General features: G+C 44.2%; 1 protein-coding gene across 1 annotated transcript in view; it reads left to right on the forward strand.

The window, feature by feature from the left end:
• The first annotated feature begins 1207 nt into the window (after window positions 1-1207).
• Window positions 1208-15195, forward strand: part of abcg1 (ATP-binding cassette, sub-family G (WHITE), member 1) — a 36071-nt gene continuing 22083 nt past the window's right edge. Inside the window, exons 1-6 of the mRNA XM_031747001.2 lie at window positions 1208-1287; window positions 10966-11212; window positions 14336-14453; window positions 14702-14834; window positions 14911-14961; window positions 15036-15181. Of these exons, the coding sequence (XP_031602861.2) occupies window positions 1225-1287; window positions 10966-11212; window positions 14336-14453; window positions 14702-14834; window positions 14911-14961; window positions 15036-15181 (758 nt within the window). The 5' untranslated portion in view covers window positions 1208-1224. The remainder of the gene's footprint in view (window positions 1288-10965; window positions 11213-14335; window positions 14454-14701; window positions 14835-14910; window positions 14962-15035; window positions 15182-15195) is intronic.

Consider the following 15195-nt stretch of genomic DNA (forward strand, 5'->3'; position numbering starts at 1 on the left):
GAGTCAGTGATGGGACGTGTGTGGAGGTTCTGAGCACTTCCTGTCTGCGTCCTCTGAGCAGCGTCAGGCGTTGATGAGGTTCAGTTTTCCAGCAGCGATGTCTGAACTGACAGCAAAATGATGCTGATTCAATTTAAAGAAGGTCCTGAGTTCGATTCACCCACCTGGCCGGGCCTGGTGAATCTAAATTGCCCACAGGTGTGAATGGTTGTCTGTCTCTCTGTGTTAGCGACCTGTCCAGGGTGTGCCCCGCCTCCTGCTCTGTGGTAGCTGGGGTAGGCTCCACCTCCACCATGACACTGACAAGGATAAGAGGATGGGTGCAGTTACATTTAAACCTGACTCACCTGAACCAGTGTGAACAAATCTAAACCTGCGATCTGGTGAGATTTGGTCAGTCTGCAGCACAGAGATTTAAACTAAAGTTGCTCTTTGAACAATAAAACATTTCAGAGCTCACAACGTGAAACAATGAAATCAAAGCTCTAAAAGATTTCCTGATAAAAACATCTCAAACTCCAAACCTCGTGTTTGGCTTTAGTCTGCAGAAACCAAATTGAACAATAAAGTTATGTCAAATAAAATAGTACACAGCATTCCTGCTGACGATGTAGGTGGGCTCTGAGACTCCACCCAAAAACCAAGATGGTGGCAGCTAAAAGGCTCAGGGTCAAAGAGGCTGAAGTTGCTCAAACACAAAACTGATCTGAAACACTTCAGAGTTTTTGACCACAATGAGGTCAAACTGGTTCAAATTTAAACTGTTGGAGTCAGCCTGGCACGCTAACACGGCTGCCGGGTTAGCATTAGTCTAAATAACACAGAGAAACAACAACAATCAGCCAACCCACAGCAAGCACTTTGGCGACAGGAAGAAGCCTCCAGCAGACTCAGAGCGAGCTCTGCTGTGAGTATTTGGGATCATCAGTCTAAAGACCTTCATCATAAATGAGGTTGTGGAAAATTATTATTATTTTTTTTTTTTGGTGACAAGCACAAATAATAAAAAAAATTCTGGCAGATTATTGTACCTGTTTTTAAATTGTTCTCTTTAAGGCAGCACCACTGATGTTAATCACTGCTCGCAGAGAGGGGCGTGACCACCGGACAGGGGTGGGGTTAGTGGTTAGGGGGCAGGGCCATGAGTGCAGGCTGCTGCCTGTCAGTGAGGCGCTGATCAGATGTGTGTGTGTGTGTGTGTCAGAGTGCTGCTGTCTCTCGGCCATGGCCTGTCTGATGGCTGCCTGGTCCGTCCACAACCCCACTGTCACCAACTCCATCATCATGGTGAGTACGAGGACTCCAGAGGTAGGATGAGGGGTGACCCTCTGTGTCTCCTGCTGGTTTAAGGAAAGGAAACACCTTTCTAAGTAACAAGATCTGTGTGGGAATCAGCCTGAATGTGACGGTCAGCTCTGTGAGTCTCAGCAAATCTCACATGTTTGTGGTTTTAAAGAAGTTCACAGTCCTGCAGCTCCACTCTGCACCAAGGTCAGCTCCTCCGGGAGGAAGAGGAGAATCCTGAAGATATGAGCAGAGTTTCTTCTCATGATGATAATATGGTTTTAACTTGAATGATGCTGCAGGGATATCCTCATAGTGTCTGTGTCCACGCACTGATGGGGCGGTTCTGTAGTGCTGGGGTGTTAGTGCCTCTGTTGGGAATGTTTCTCTAAGACAGTGACTGCTAAGACTGGAAACGTACTGCATGAAATGTTGGGCTATAGTGAAAATGGAGTCAGGGTGGACAGACGAGGTGATTACAGGATTTTTTAAATGAGGGGAATTCAAAATGCATAGTAAAACAAAACTTCTAACATTGCTAAATAATGCTCAGATCTCCAGTTTTACGTAAATCTGCAGGTGCAAAGACTGTATATAATAGATGGCAGTAAGCACATTGAACTCACTCATTCGTTTCAGGATTCACATTTTAGTGTTTAACCACCACAGCGTTGTTGTTCTTTACCCAGACGTAAACAAGAGGGTGGCGTGCTAATGCTAGCCAGCTTGGTGACACTGTATGGAGCGTCACGCAGACACACATGATGCTAATTCAGTAACATCCAAATATAGAATTTCTCTCACCGCCACTGGAGCGCAGCCTTCGTGGACTGTCTGTTAGTACAGTGCCCTCACAGCAGCCATATTTCTGGTCAGATAATATAATTAAAAATGCTCCAAAAGGTTCAAGTGAAACTCGCAGCTACAACCGCCTGTGTCACCATCCACCTGTCAGTCAAAGAGGCCACGCCTCTGATAATGCAAACTTTAAGACTTCCTACAATTTAAACATCCTCCCGGCGTACCGGTGTTATGAAGGCTGAGATTATCCACAGAAACCAAACATCAGGCTGCGAACATGACTCACTGCTGCCTCTGCTGGAGGAACTGCAGTTATGATCGAGACCTCCTTGTGGCCCCTGTCTGCCTGGGCTGTGATGATGTCACCGCACTGTTTTGGGGTGGGACAATCATGGGCGGTGGTCCAGTAGCCACGCCCATGACTGGAAGTTTTGATAGTTTAGTAGCTCTCACAGAGCGAAATCATGCTGGGAGGATAGAAGCCTTTCTCTTTTCTTAAAATATGTAAGTACATTTACTTAATACTTGAGTATAAATTTGTGGTACTTGTACCTCCATTGAGTCTTTTACTAAGACTTTTACACAAACCATGTAAATCTTATAAAAATGGGATGATTTTAAAATGGTAGTTTATGGGCTGAAACGATGAGTCACAACAAAGATTTCTCACTACTTTAAGAACTTTTACAAATCAAATGGAGGAACACATTAATCTGTAGCTTCAGGTGGCTCGATGCTCCAGCAGTACAATTGTGCAGGAGGAATAAAATGCAGTAATTTAAGTACATTTTTCAGCTTATACTTACGTTGCAGTCATTTTATGAGGTGATCCTCAGGTACTTGTACTTCCTTCACTGCTGCACACACAAAGTTTCCTCGTAAACATCCTGAAATTTTCTGAATTCCGGAAAAGCTCTTTGTTTAGTCACATGTTTGTTTAGATGTTTCTGAGCTCAGGATTATCTCTGCTCCTGTCTGTGTGGTCACAAATTATTAGTTTTGTGTATTAATTCATATTCTGCTCGAGTTTTACAAAAAGCATCACTTCCACATGGAAAAACATTCTCAACATGAGTCAGTGATGTAAAGCTGTTCATGCTGTAGTGATGAGTGATAACAGAAAAATTATTTAGTAGTTTTTTTAAGCAGAAAAAGCCTAAAAATTAAAGTAAAAAAGAAGAAAAAACTCCAAGCCAGGAAATCATTTTTGTTTTTAAATTGTTTTCTAAAATTTTGGCTGACAAGTGACATCAAACACCTTTCATGTCTTTTCCCAGAAACCTCACTGTCACAGTCAGTGCTCTGGCTCAGCCGGGGCTAAACTGACAATAACATGGAGGCATCAGGTGTTTCTGCCCAGAGAACCCAGAGTGATGAGTTTTGGCAGGTTTTTGAATGGAGTGAAAGTATTCCTAAACACGGATGCCACATTGTCTCTGCCATTGTTTCACTCAGTCCAGAATCTGCAGTTCCGCTGACGTCCAGCAGAGGCAGCAGTGAGTCAGTCCCCATAGAATCCCATGTTAAAACTTTACAGCAGAAACAAACTTGTTTACAGCCTGATACACAATATGTTTGGTCTCCATGGATTATTCCCTCCTTCGTAACACCTGCACGGGGAGAGGATGTTTCTAAATGACCTGATAGTGACATTATTAGGGGCGTGTCCTCTTTGACTGACAGGTGGATGGTGACACAGGTGGCTGTGCTGCTATCGTCACCTGAACTGGACCTCTGGATCGTGTTTGTGCTGTTGGAGCATTTTTAATGACATCATGTGACCAATAATATGTCTGTTGTGAGGTTGCCGTAGTAACAGACTGAGCTCCAGGGTTAATGAGGGAAACTCTGGGATTTTGTTATTGATTAGCAGGTATCTGTATCTGTAGACTGATAACTAACTCATAACTTAGCACTCCTTCCTCTCATCCAAATATGGTCACTTCCTGAAAACAAGAACCAACATGGTGGCAGACACAGCATCTTCATCACGCGGAGTGGAGAAACCTCTGATTCTGACCTTTATATTCAGTTTGTGAAGACCCGCAGATAATCCTCAATTGTAATTTAATCTCAGTACTGAGAGTGAAGAAATCAATGATAAGGGTAACCATGGTGACCATGGCAATGGTTTTGCTGAATCACAGCAGCAGGGTGCTCAGTTTAAATCCTGCACTCAGCCTGTTCTTCACCTCAGTGACTAAGCTCTGCCCGACAGTTACCTCCTGCTCGAAGGCAGATTAGTGCCTCGTTTGGGTCAGGTCAGTCACACATGGCCGTCCTACAGGAACAACACCGGACTAGCTGACGGCTAATCTGACAACATCCACGTCTGCGTCCAGGCCTGCTGGAAAACATGTAGAGAATCAACAAACCCAGACAACAAACTCTCGGCTCTGCAGGATGAGAGCTGACAATCACAACCAGCGGGCTCCTCAGTCAGCCTTTTAAAGGAGGGACAGAGGTTCGAAACTGTATTATCGGCGCATTCTCAGTGTACTGCACAAGGAGTCGCCACAGGAATTATTAGAAAAACAGGGTTTCGTTTATTTAACCCAAAAAGTTATATTTACAAAACAATAAATGTTGATCTCATAAAAAAAACTCAACTCAGCCAAAGAAATGTGGCTGAGTTCCAAACAGGAAATGACACTAAAGGGTACATACAGTGGCTTACAAAAGTATTCGGCCCCCTTGAACTTTTCCACATTTTGTCACATTGCAGCCACAAACATGAATCAATGTTATTGGAATTCCAGGTGAAAGACCAATACAAAGTGGTGTACATGTGAGAAGTGGAACGAAAATCATACATGATTCCAAACATTTTTTACAAATAAATAACTGCAAAGTGGGGTGTGTGTAATTATTCAGCCCCCTGAGTCAATACTTTGTAGAACCACCTTTTGCTGCAGTTACAGCTGCCAGTCTTTTAGGGTCTGTCTCTACCAGCTTTGCACATCTACAGACTGAAATCCTTGCCCATTCTTCTTTGCAAAACAGCTCCAGCTCAGTCAGATTAGATGGACAGCGTTTGTGAACAGCAGTTTTCAGATCTTTCCACAGATTCTTGATTGGATTTAGATCTGGACTTTGACTGGGCCATTCTAACACATGGATATGTTTTGTTTTAAACCGTTCCATTGTTGCCCTGGCTTTATGTTTAGGGTGGTTGTCCTGCTGGAAGGTGAACCTCCGCCCCAGTCTCAAGTCTTTTGCAGACTCCAAGAGGTTTTCTTCCAAGATTGCCCTGTATTTGGCTCCATCCATCTTCCCATCAACTCTGACCAGCTTCCCTGTCCCTGCTGAAGAGAAGCACCCCAGAGCATGATGCTGCCACCACCATATGTGACAGTGGGGATGGTGTGTTCAGAGTGATGTGCAGTGTTAGTTTTCTGCCACACATAGCGTTTTGCATTTTGGTCTCATCTGACCAGAGCACCTTCTTCCACATGTTTGCTGTGTCCCCACATGGCTTGTGGCAAACTGCAAACGGGACTTCTTATGGTTTTCTGTTAACAATGGCTTTCTTCTTGCCACTCTTCCATAAAGGCCAACTTTGTGCAGTGCACCACTAATAGTTGTCCTATGGACAGATTCCCCCACCTGAGCTGTAGATCTCTGCAGCTCGTCCAGAGTCACCATGGGCCTCTTGGCTGCATTTCTGATCAGCGCTCTCCTTGTTCGGCCTGTGAGTTTAGGTGGACGGCCTTGTCTTGGTAGGTTTACAGTTGTGCCATACTCCTTCCATTTCTGAATGATGGCTTGAACAGTGCTCCGTGGGATGTTCAAGGCTTGGGAAATCTTTTTGGAGCCTAAGCCTGCTTTAAATTTCTCAATAACTTTATCCCTGATCTGTCTTATTTGTAAAAAATGTTTGGAATCATGTATGATTTTCGTTCCACTTCTCACGTGTACACCACTTTGTATTGGTCTTTCACGTGGAATTCCAATAAAATTGATTCATGTTTGTGGCTGTGATGTGACAAAATGTGGAAAAGTTCTTTTGCAAGCCACTGTATAATGGCTGATGAGACCACTATGACACAACAGCGGTAACTAAACACAACACAATCACAAACCACAAAAACGATGCAGTTCAGTTTGTTAATAAACTAAACAGCAAAGAAGAAAATCAAAAACATTAAACTCAAAGATTTATTTAACTACAAAAACATGTTTAACTAAAGAAAATACACATTCTCCCCCCTTCAACAGGAAGTGGTGATGCGGTCCAATCAGCCCATCTATGTATTTAAGTTTTTAAACACTGGCCAACATCTTTTGTCTGGCAGCAAAAGATGCCAGGGATGATGGCAGGTAAAAAACCAGTAAAAGAGACAAAGATTAGTCACAATCAAACTAAAAATAAGAAATGAATTGGTATGAATATATAGGTAAACTAAATGTGTGTGCATGTGAATAGAATGTGTTCAATCCAAACAATAAACTTACTGCAAACCAAAGTGTCTGAATGTGTTTAGATGAAGGAATGAATTAAAATACGTAAGAGTTGCCGAGTTTTAGTGTGGCCATGGATTTGGCCATCACAAGAGGCTAAGCCTACGCTTGAAGCTACTGAGGTGTTCGTTGGCAGGGGTGAGGCGATGCCACTATTATGAATGAAACTTGGTCCAATAACTCCAGCCATAGTTATCTTGCCTGTTTAACACCTTTATTGCTTTCCATTGGTTGCATTTGTTGTTCAGCAGTCTCTTATCAGCGGCCACAAACCGTTTGCTCCTTCTGACCAACAACACCTGACTCTGATTACATGTGTCTACAATAAAAACATACCACACCGTTAAAACACAAAAAGTGACCACATAAGGTAACAACAACAAAAAATGGCTCCTAGAGTACTTTTTTGACCACCGACCCCTCAAAGGTTTATTGATCTCACCTCTGCACCTACAATCAGGTTACAGTCACGAGCTAAGCCTTCATGCAGGAAACATACCTGCCCTGCTGAGTGGATTCATTCAGCTTCTCTTCACACCAACAGACGCTTCAATTGTTTAAACTGTAAACTCTGTACACAGTCATATTTCTTTCATTCACCTTTGTGGCTCTCCAGCCATCAGTGGTCTTCTCTGTCTTGTGCTGTTATCAGTTGCTTTACCATGAGACTTAAAAAACAAAGATTCAGCGAAGTGAAGATTTAGTTCTAGTGCCTCAGTGTGATTGAGCCTGAGATTAGAGCAAGGACTATACAGGGAGTGCAGAATTATTAGGCAAGTTGTATTTTTGAGGAATAATTTTATTATTGAACAACAACCATGTTCTCAATGAACCCAAAAAACTCATTAATATCAAAGCTGAATGTTTTTGGAAGTAGTTTTTAGTTTGTTTTTAGTTTTAGCTATTTTAGGGGGATATCTGTGTGTGCAGGTGACTATTACTGTGCATAATTATTAGGCAACTTAACAAAAACAAATATATACCCATTTCAATTATTTATTTTACCAGTGAAACCAATATAACATCTCCACATTCACAAATATAACATTTCTGACATTCAAAAACAAAACAAAAACAAATCAGCGACCAATATAGCCACCTTTCTTTGCAAGGACACTCAAAAGCCTGCCATCCATGGATCCTGTCAGTGTTTTGATCTGTTCACCATCAACATTGCATGCAGCAGCAACCACAGCCTCCCAGACACTGTTCAGAGAGGTGTACTGTTTTCCCTCCTTGTAAATCTCACATTTGATGATGGACCACAGGTTCTCAATGGGGTTCAGATCAGGTGAACAAGGAGGCCATGTCATTAGTTTTTCTTCTTTTATACCCTTTCTTGCCAGCCAGGCTGTGGAGTACTTGGACACGTGTGATGGAGCATTGTCCTGCATGAAAATCATGTTTTTCTTGAAGGATGCAGACTTCTTCCTGTACCACTGCTTGAAGAAGGTGTCTTCCAGAAACTGGCAGTAGGACTGGGAGTTGAGCTTGACTCCATCCTCAACCCGAAAAGGCCCCACAAGCTCATCTTTGATGATACCAGCCCAAACCAGTACTCCACCTCCACCTTGCTGGCGTCTGAGTGGGACTGGAGCTCTCTGCCCTTTACCAATCCAGCCACGGGCCCATCCATCTGGCCCATCAAGACTCACTCTCATTTCATCAGTCCATAAAACCTTAGAAAAATCAGTCTTGAGATATTTCTTGGCCCAGTCTTGACGTTTCAGCTTGTGTGTCTTGTTCAGTGGTGGTCGTCTTTCAGCCTTTCTTACCTTGGCCATGTCTCTGAGTATTGCACACCTTGTGCTTTTGGGCACTCCAGTGATGTTGCAGCTCTGAAATATGGCCAAACTGGTGGCAAGTGGCATCTTGGCAGCTGCACGCTTGACTTTTCTCAGTTCATGGGCAGTTATTTTGCGCCTTGGTTTTTCCACACGCTTCTTGCGACCCTGTTGACTATTTTGAATGAAACGCTTGATTGTTCGATGATCACGCTTCAGAAGCTTTGCAATTTTAAGACTGCTGCATCCCTCTGCAAGATATCTCACTATTTTTGACTTTTCTGAGCCTGTCAAGTCCTTCTTTTGACCCATTTTGCCAAAGGAAAGGAAGTTGCCTAATAATTATGCACACCTGATATAGGGTGTTGATGTCATTAGACCACACCCCTTCTCATTACAGAGATGCACATCACCTAATATGCTTAATTGGTAGTAGGCTTTCGAGCCTATACAGCTTGGAGTAAGACAACATGCATGAAGAGGATGATGTGGACAAAATACTCATTTGCCTAATAATTCTGCACTCCCTGTAGAAATATGTGAGTGCATCATCCAGGCGAGAGTCTGTGATACTGTGTATACAGGACCAGCTTTACCAAAATCTGTATGCTTTTACCATCTATGAAGTCTCTGTGGTACAGCTTAGGTTCAGCTTTTATTTTAGCCACACACTGAAAAAAACATGCACATGGATGATGTGGATGGATGGATGGATGGATGATGATCTGGGTGGATGGATGACATGGGTGGATGGGTGGATGGATGGATGATAGATGACGTGGATGAATGATGATGGATGGATGATGATGATGTAGATGGATGGATGGATGATGATGTGGACCAAGGGCGTAGATTTGGCATGGACGGAAGGGACATGTCCCCACCAATATCCAGCGATTATTGAATTGTCCCCACCAATAATTTGATCTCTTCGAGTAAATAAAAACAAACCCGATAGAAAGAAAAAAAACGATCTGTCAGCGTCTCATTCACCCAGCGGTGCAGAAAGAGTTAAATTACGTTCTCTACTGGAGTCCTACCTCATGTGACAAATATGGCCAATGTGATTGGCTGTGCCTTTCAGGGAGCTCTGTTTAGTTTTAGCAGCAGCAATCCTGCGCTGCGAGGACCTGCAAGGAGGAGATGAGGATGGCAGCAAAAAGGAAGAACCTGATATAAGAAAGTATTTTTCAAAGAAACCTGTAAGTCACTTAAAGTCAAGTTCACTCAGAAAATGTGTCCGTCTTCATAACATTACAGGCTGTGCTAGGCTTTGGCCCACATCAGTCTAAAATTGTGTGTAACCATGAATAATGTGTTTTGGAAACTAACTGCACAACAGGCAGCACTATTAGTTCTCTCAGTCTCAGAGCAGCATTTCTAATTTTGATTGAAACTGTCAGAGAAAACGGCAGCCTCGAGCAAGCCAGGATATTAGTTTACAGAGGATGTTAAAATTATATGTCTAACGTTAAAATGTTGGTGACACAATAATTTCATCCTAATGGCACTGACATATTCATAGGGTGATACAAGATCACAGGTGACATTGGATGATGACTTGATGGTTCATTACTGTATTTGAAGCACATGTGTGGCTGCATGTGTTTGGAATGTCTCACTGTTATTCATCAGGTGACAGAGGCAGCTCTGCCATGTTGTAGCTCGGACAGAGGTGGAGAGGCGAGGTCACAGGTGACTGACTGATGATTTGGTGCTATAGATTAACTAGTATTTATTATCATGACAATTGTTAGGCTGCTGATGTAAATTGATTCATTGGTGTATATTTGGCAAAGAATCTGAATTGACAAGTCTCACTTTTTATATGGCACGAATCAAAGGTGTTATTTTATCAGGTGGCAATATGTCCTAGTGCAGTCAGTTGTATTATATACAACAGGATAAAAATAGAATACAAATGCTATATACAACTGAGTAAAAATACAACTTTGTCAGAAAAGAGTATTGAACTTAGTCTTATTGCACATGTGTGGGTTTGTGTGTGTTTGATCAGCTGCAAAAATCTTTGTTGTGGAGTCTGACAGCAGTGGGGAGGAAAGACCTATGAAATCTCTCCGTCCCACATTTAAGTCCTTAAAGTCATATTCTTTTATTGTCTTGACTGTATTTGAAACTATTTTTATTTTTGTATGATACCTGATTTATATGGAATATGGCTGAAGTAAACTAAAGTCTAAAATACTTAGTCAGTCATTTGTTTAATAGTAATTTAACATTATATAATTCACATATAAAACTATGAATTGTAATTTTAAATGGTTTAAAAGCATGTAATAATAATAATAATAATAATGGATTGGATTTCTTATAGCGCTTTTCAAGGCACCCAAAGCGCGTTAGGGTTGGGGATACGCTTCCCAACCCCCTGAGCCACGGTAGAGTAGCACATGTAGGCAAGTATATTTCTCCTTTTTTATCAAGAAGCAAAGACAAAAAGGAAAACAAAGAAAGAAACAGGGCAGGGTTCAGTGGTTGAATCATCCGTCCCCACCAATGCCAAAACCAAATCTACGCCCTTGATGTGGACGGATGATGATGTGGATGGATTGCTTATATTCTCAGAGGGTTAGCTGTGGTTGTTTTAACCTGGATTTCTCTTATTCACCTTCAGAACACCAACGGGCCCCCGGACCTTATGTTGGATCCCCGGACGGTATGTGTTTGTATGGATGAGGTGGTCAACAAGCGGCCGGCGGGCAGCCAGCAGACGCCACTGCTGCAGGGACACCTGAAGAAGCTGGACAACAACCTGACGGAGGCCCAGAGGTTCTCCTCGTTACCTCGCAGACCAGCGGTCAACATTGAGTTCAAAGACGTCTCCTTCGTGGTCACAGAGGGACCCTGGTGGAGGAAGAAAGGTAGAGTCATACACAAAACAAAGATGGCAGAGGTTCAGAAAATAAACAGACTGTCACTGTAAATTCGATGCCAGCCAATGCCTGAAGGGTGGAAAATAATCCAGAGCACGATTCAGCCTTGTGTTGTAGCTGGTTTATTAATTACAGATCCTGAGTCACGCTCCTATAACAGCAAAAAGTATCAGGACAGGAGGAGGAGCTTCAGAGGAGATTTCTCCAGTGCAGCCACACAAACATTTATCTCACAGCTTCCATCTCCTAAAAGTTAAAAGTCACAGTGAATGCCTGTGTGAGGTTATTTCTGATGCTCTGTAGCCCCAAATCAACCCTCAGGCGTGTGGTCACATTTCCTGAAGGCTCACCTGAGAGTGTTGTGGTGCTTGGGTCTTCTTCAGGTTACTGTCGGCCAATGATTGGCAGTGGCCTCAAAAAGACACGGCGTTAAAGCATCAGCTGGTCTGAATGCTTCTATTTTAAAAGGCTTTCACAGAGATGTGGATCAGGCCGACCTAAGACTGATTAAAGACAGTCACAGTGACCGTCGACCTTTGAACACCAACATCAGAGCCGCTCTGAACCTCACAGAGATGCTGAGTCTGCAGAACGCAAAAGAAGATCTGACATGAACGCTTCTGACCGACCCATAAACCCACAGATTTAATCTCAGACAGCTTCATATTTTATGACCCTGGACAGAAGTTTTTTTTTCCGTATATATGTATGTGTGTATGTGTGTATGTGTGTATAGATCTATGCATGTGAGGGCTTTATTTTTCCTGTTGGAGAGGTCAAAGGTGATGGCCAACCTCACAGGGTTCATGTCATTCTTTTGACTTTTTTAATGTTAATGACGAGCTGTGCGTCAGCAGGCAGCTGTTAGGTGCTCTCGGTTTGGCTGCTGTGTGTTTGTGTGCTCGCTGGATTATCGGCTGTAATCTGTTAATCTCAGCCGAGTCTCCTGCTGTAAATAGCTGCAGGTCAGATTGGAGGACGCGCCGTCGCTTGCTGCCTGAAAATAAAGAAGCAACAAGAAGAAAACAAATGATGATGTCACCGCTCGTGAACCCGCCCACATCTGTGCTCTGCTCAGGCCTGAGAATGGGTCGGATTGTTATTTTAGGGAATCCCTTCCCATGATGCACTGGGTGTTTCTTCTTCACTCAGTATGTGTTAACAGACCTCTCTACACTGAAACACATTTGTTATTAATCTCTGTCTCTCTTCCACAGCATGTCTTTATCCTGTCTTCCTTCTCTCACCCCAACCAGTCGCAGCAGATGGCCCCGCCCCTCCCTGAGCCTGGTTCTGCCGGAGGTTTCTTCCTGTTAAAAGGGAGTTTTTCCTTCCCACTTTTGCCAAAGTGCTTGCTCATAGGGGGTCATATGATTGTTCAGGTTTTTGTGTTTTCTTTTTATCACTGTATGGCCTTTACCTGAACGCTGCTCGCACTGATGATGATGATAATCAGTGTGTTTGATCAAACTCTGAATTTCTGTGGAGGCAGTGAGGGCGTTCTCATCTTACCTCTGATTGGTCCTGAACAGGAAACTGAACACGGTGCTTGTGTAAAGCTGTGCCGGGGACCTCTGGCTGAGCTCCATAATAATGGTCTGTAACGTGAGGCTATCAGAGTCTCTAACAGATCCAGTTCCAGCTAAACTCTTTGTTCATATTAGAAAAGCTGAGTTTCAGTGAGAACATTTCACACCTGCTCAGGTGTGATCATAGCCGGGAACATGCCGCTTCACAAAAACAGCGTGCTGACGGGCGGGTGTGGGTTTGAAAACATTTACAGATTTTCCATTGTAATTTTCACACAAAACCTTTGATTGGTTTTTTGATGGTTTTCAGACCAACAGAATCTGTTAACATGCGATCTCATGTTATTAAATGCCAGAAAGATGGATCCATGAAGCAGAGGAGCAGATGAAGACGTGAGGGTTGATGTAATGGTACATGTACGAGGCGCTAACAGGCTAGAATAGTTGTAATAGCTGTTAACAGTCTGAATGGCCCAGGGGAAGAAACTGTTAGTGAGTCTGGAGGTGTGGACCTGAGGTGCTGACCAGAGGGCAGCAGGTCAAACAGGTGGTGGGCGTGGTGTAGGGCTCACCTGTGATGGCCCTGGTTTACCTGAAACAGGAGCATCTGACGATGACCTCCAGGGGCTGCAAAGGCAGCCAGTGATGGGTGGTGTTAATGACTCTCTGTGCAGCCTCTCTGCTCTCAGTCGTGGCCCCCGAGTACCACCCCTTCTCCATTTATAATGAGAGCGGACCTGTCTGTGCTTCCTGAAGTCCATGATGAGTTCTCTGGTTTGAGGGATGTTCAGCTTCAGGTTATTTTCTGAGCACCAGCAGGACAAGTTCTCTACCTCCACCCTGTATGCCGTCTCATGTCCATCAGAGATGAGCCCAACAACGGCGGTGTCATCAGCATACATGACGATGATGTTGGCTGGTGGGTTGATGTACAGTCATAGATGTACTGAGGTGAGGACGTTCATCTGGGTGTACAGTGTATGTGTGTGTGTGTGTGTGTGTGGAGGGTACTGCCAGTCAGATTAAATCTAATAATCTCGTTAAAGCGCGTTCAGGCTTCATCAGCAAATATCATTGTCATCCTTTTGTGTTTCCATGGTAACGCCCTGTTTTACAGAGCAGCTGTCATGATCGCTATGACCCACAGTGATGTGTGTAATGTGTAACACACTTCTCAGTTTTATGTATATTTAATAACAACAACCTCAGAAACCTGGTCTCTGAGACAGGATTTCAGGTGTCAGCACGTTCTTCATCGTTCTTGACACGGGCCCCCGACACAGGAGTAACGTGGTCTGTTTCGGAATGATGCACGAGCCTCACCGAGTTCCGTAACTGACCTGAGTACAGTCCAGACCGTCAGCACTGAAACATCAGCAGCGAGCTTTTAGGAGGAGCAGTAGTGTTTGTGTTTTGCACAGAAACCGAGCAGAGCAGCTAAAGTGTGAGAGCAGCTGCTGGTGTGCATGAATGAGATAAAAACTCCAAACTGATGTGAAACCTGAGCCGAGAGTTCAAGCACAAAGAGCGGCTCTGTGAGCGGCTGGGAAACCTGCACACTGATTGTTTCTGTTTGCCTCAGGTTACAAAACTCTGCTCAAAGCCATCTCTGGGAAATTCACCAGCGGGGACCTGGTGGCTATCATGGGGCCCTCGGGAGCTGGAAAGTCCACGCTCATGAATATCTTGGCCGGGTACAGGTGGGTGCATCCATCAGGGCAGAGATGATGACTGAGTGTGAGGTTGAGGTCATGGTGCTCTCAGCGGCAGATGTTTTAAAAATGTTTTCAGATCATGTTAGATCTCAGTCTGAGAGCTTTACCACAACCTCACATTGGCCTGTTGTACCTCTGTGTGTGTCAGTAAATGCTAGTGAGGAATCTGATTACTGTGTAGGTCAGTGGATTTGTCCAGAGCGCGTTCAGTGCGAGTCTGTCTTTGCGTACAGGGAGACGGGGATGAAGGGCGAGATCCTGATCAACGGGCAGCCCAGAGACCTGCGCTCTTTCCGGAAGGTTTCCTGTTACATCATGCAGGACGACATGCTGCTGCCTCACCTCAGTGTCCATGAGGCCATGATGGTAGGTGCTCCTGAGCCTCAGCGTTCAGCCTGCATCAGACCGCAGCAGTCGCAGACCCTGCTCTCTGTTTCTGCAGGTATCGGCCAGCCTGAAGCTGCAGGAGAAGGAGGAGGCGCGCAGAGACATGGTGAGCTGATCGCTCCTGGCCTCCCTGATCTCAGAGTCTACCATCAGGCTGAACTCGGATCTCTGCTCCTTCAGGTCCAGGACATTCTGATGGCTCTGGGTCTGCTGGAATGTGCTCAAACCAGGACGTCTCACCTGTCGGGGGGGCAGAGAAAGCGGCTGGCCATCGCTCTGGAGCTTGTCAACAATCCGCCGGTCATGTTCTTCGATGAACCCACGAGGTAAGAAATCAGGT

The sequence above is a fragment of the Oreochromis aureus genome, linkage group 14, assembly GCF_013358895.1.
Source record: "Oreochromis aureus strain Israel breed Guangdong linkage group 14, ZZ_aureus, whole genome shotgun sequence".
NCBI classification, from domain to species: domain Eukaryota; kingdom Metazoa; phylum Chordata; class Actinopteri; order Cichliformes; family Cichlidae; genus Oreochromis; species Oreochromis aureus.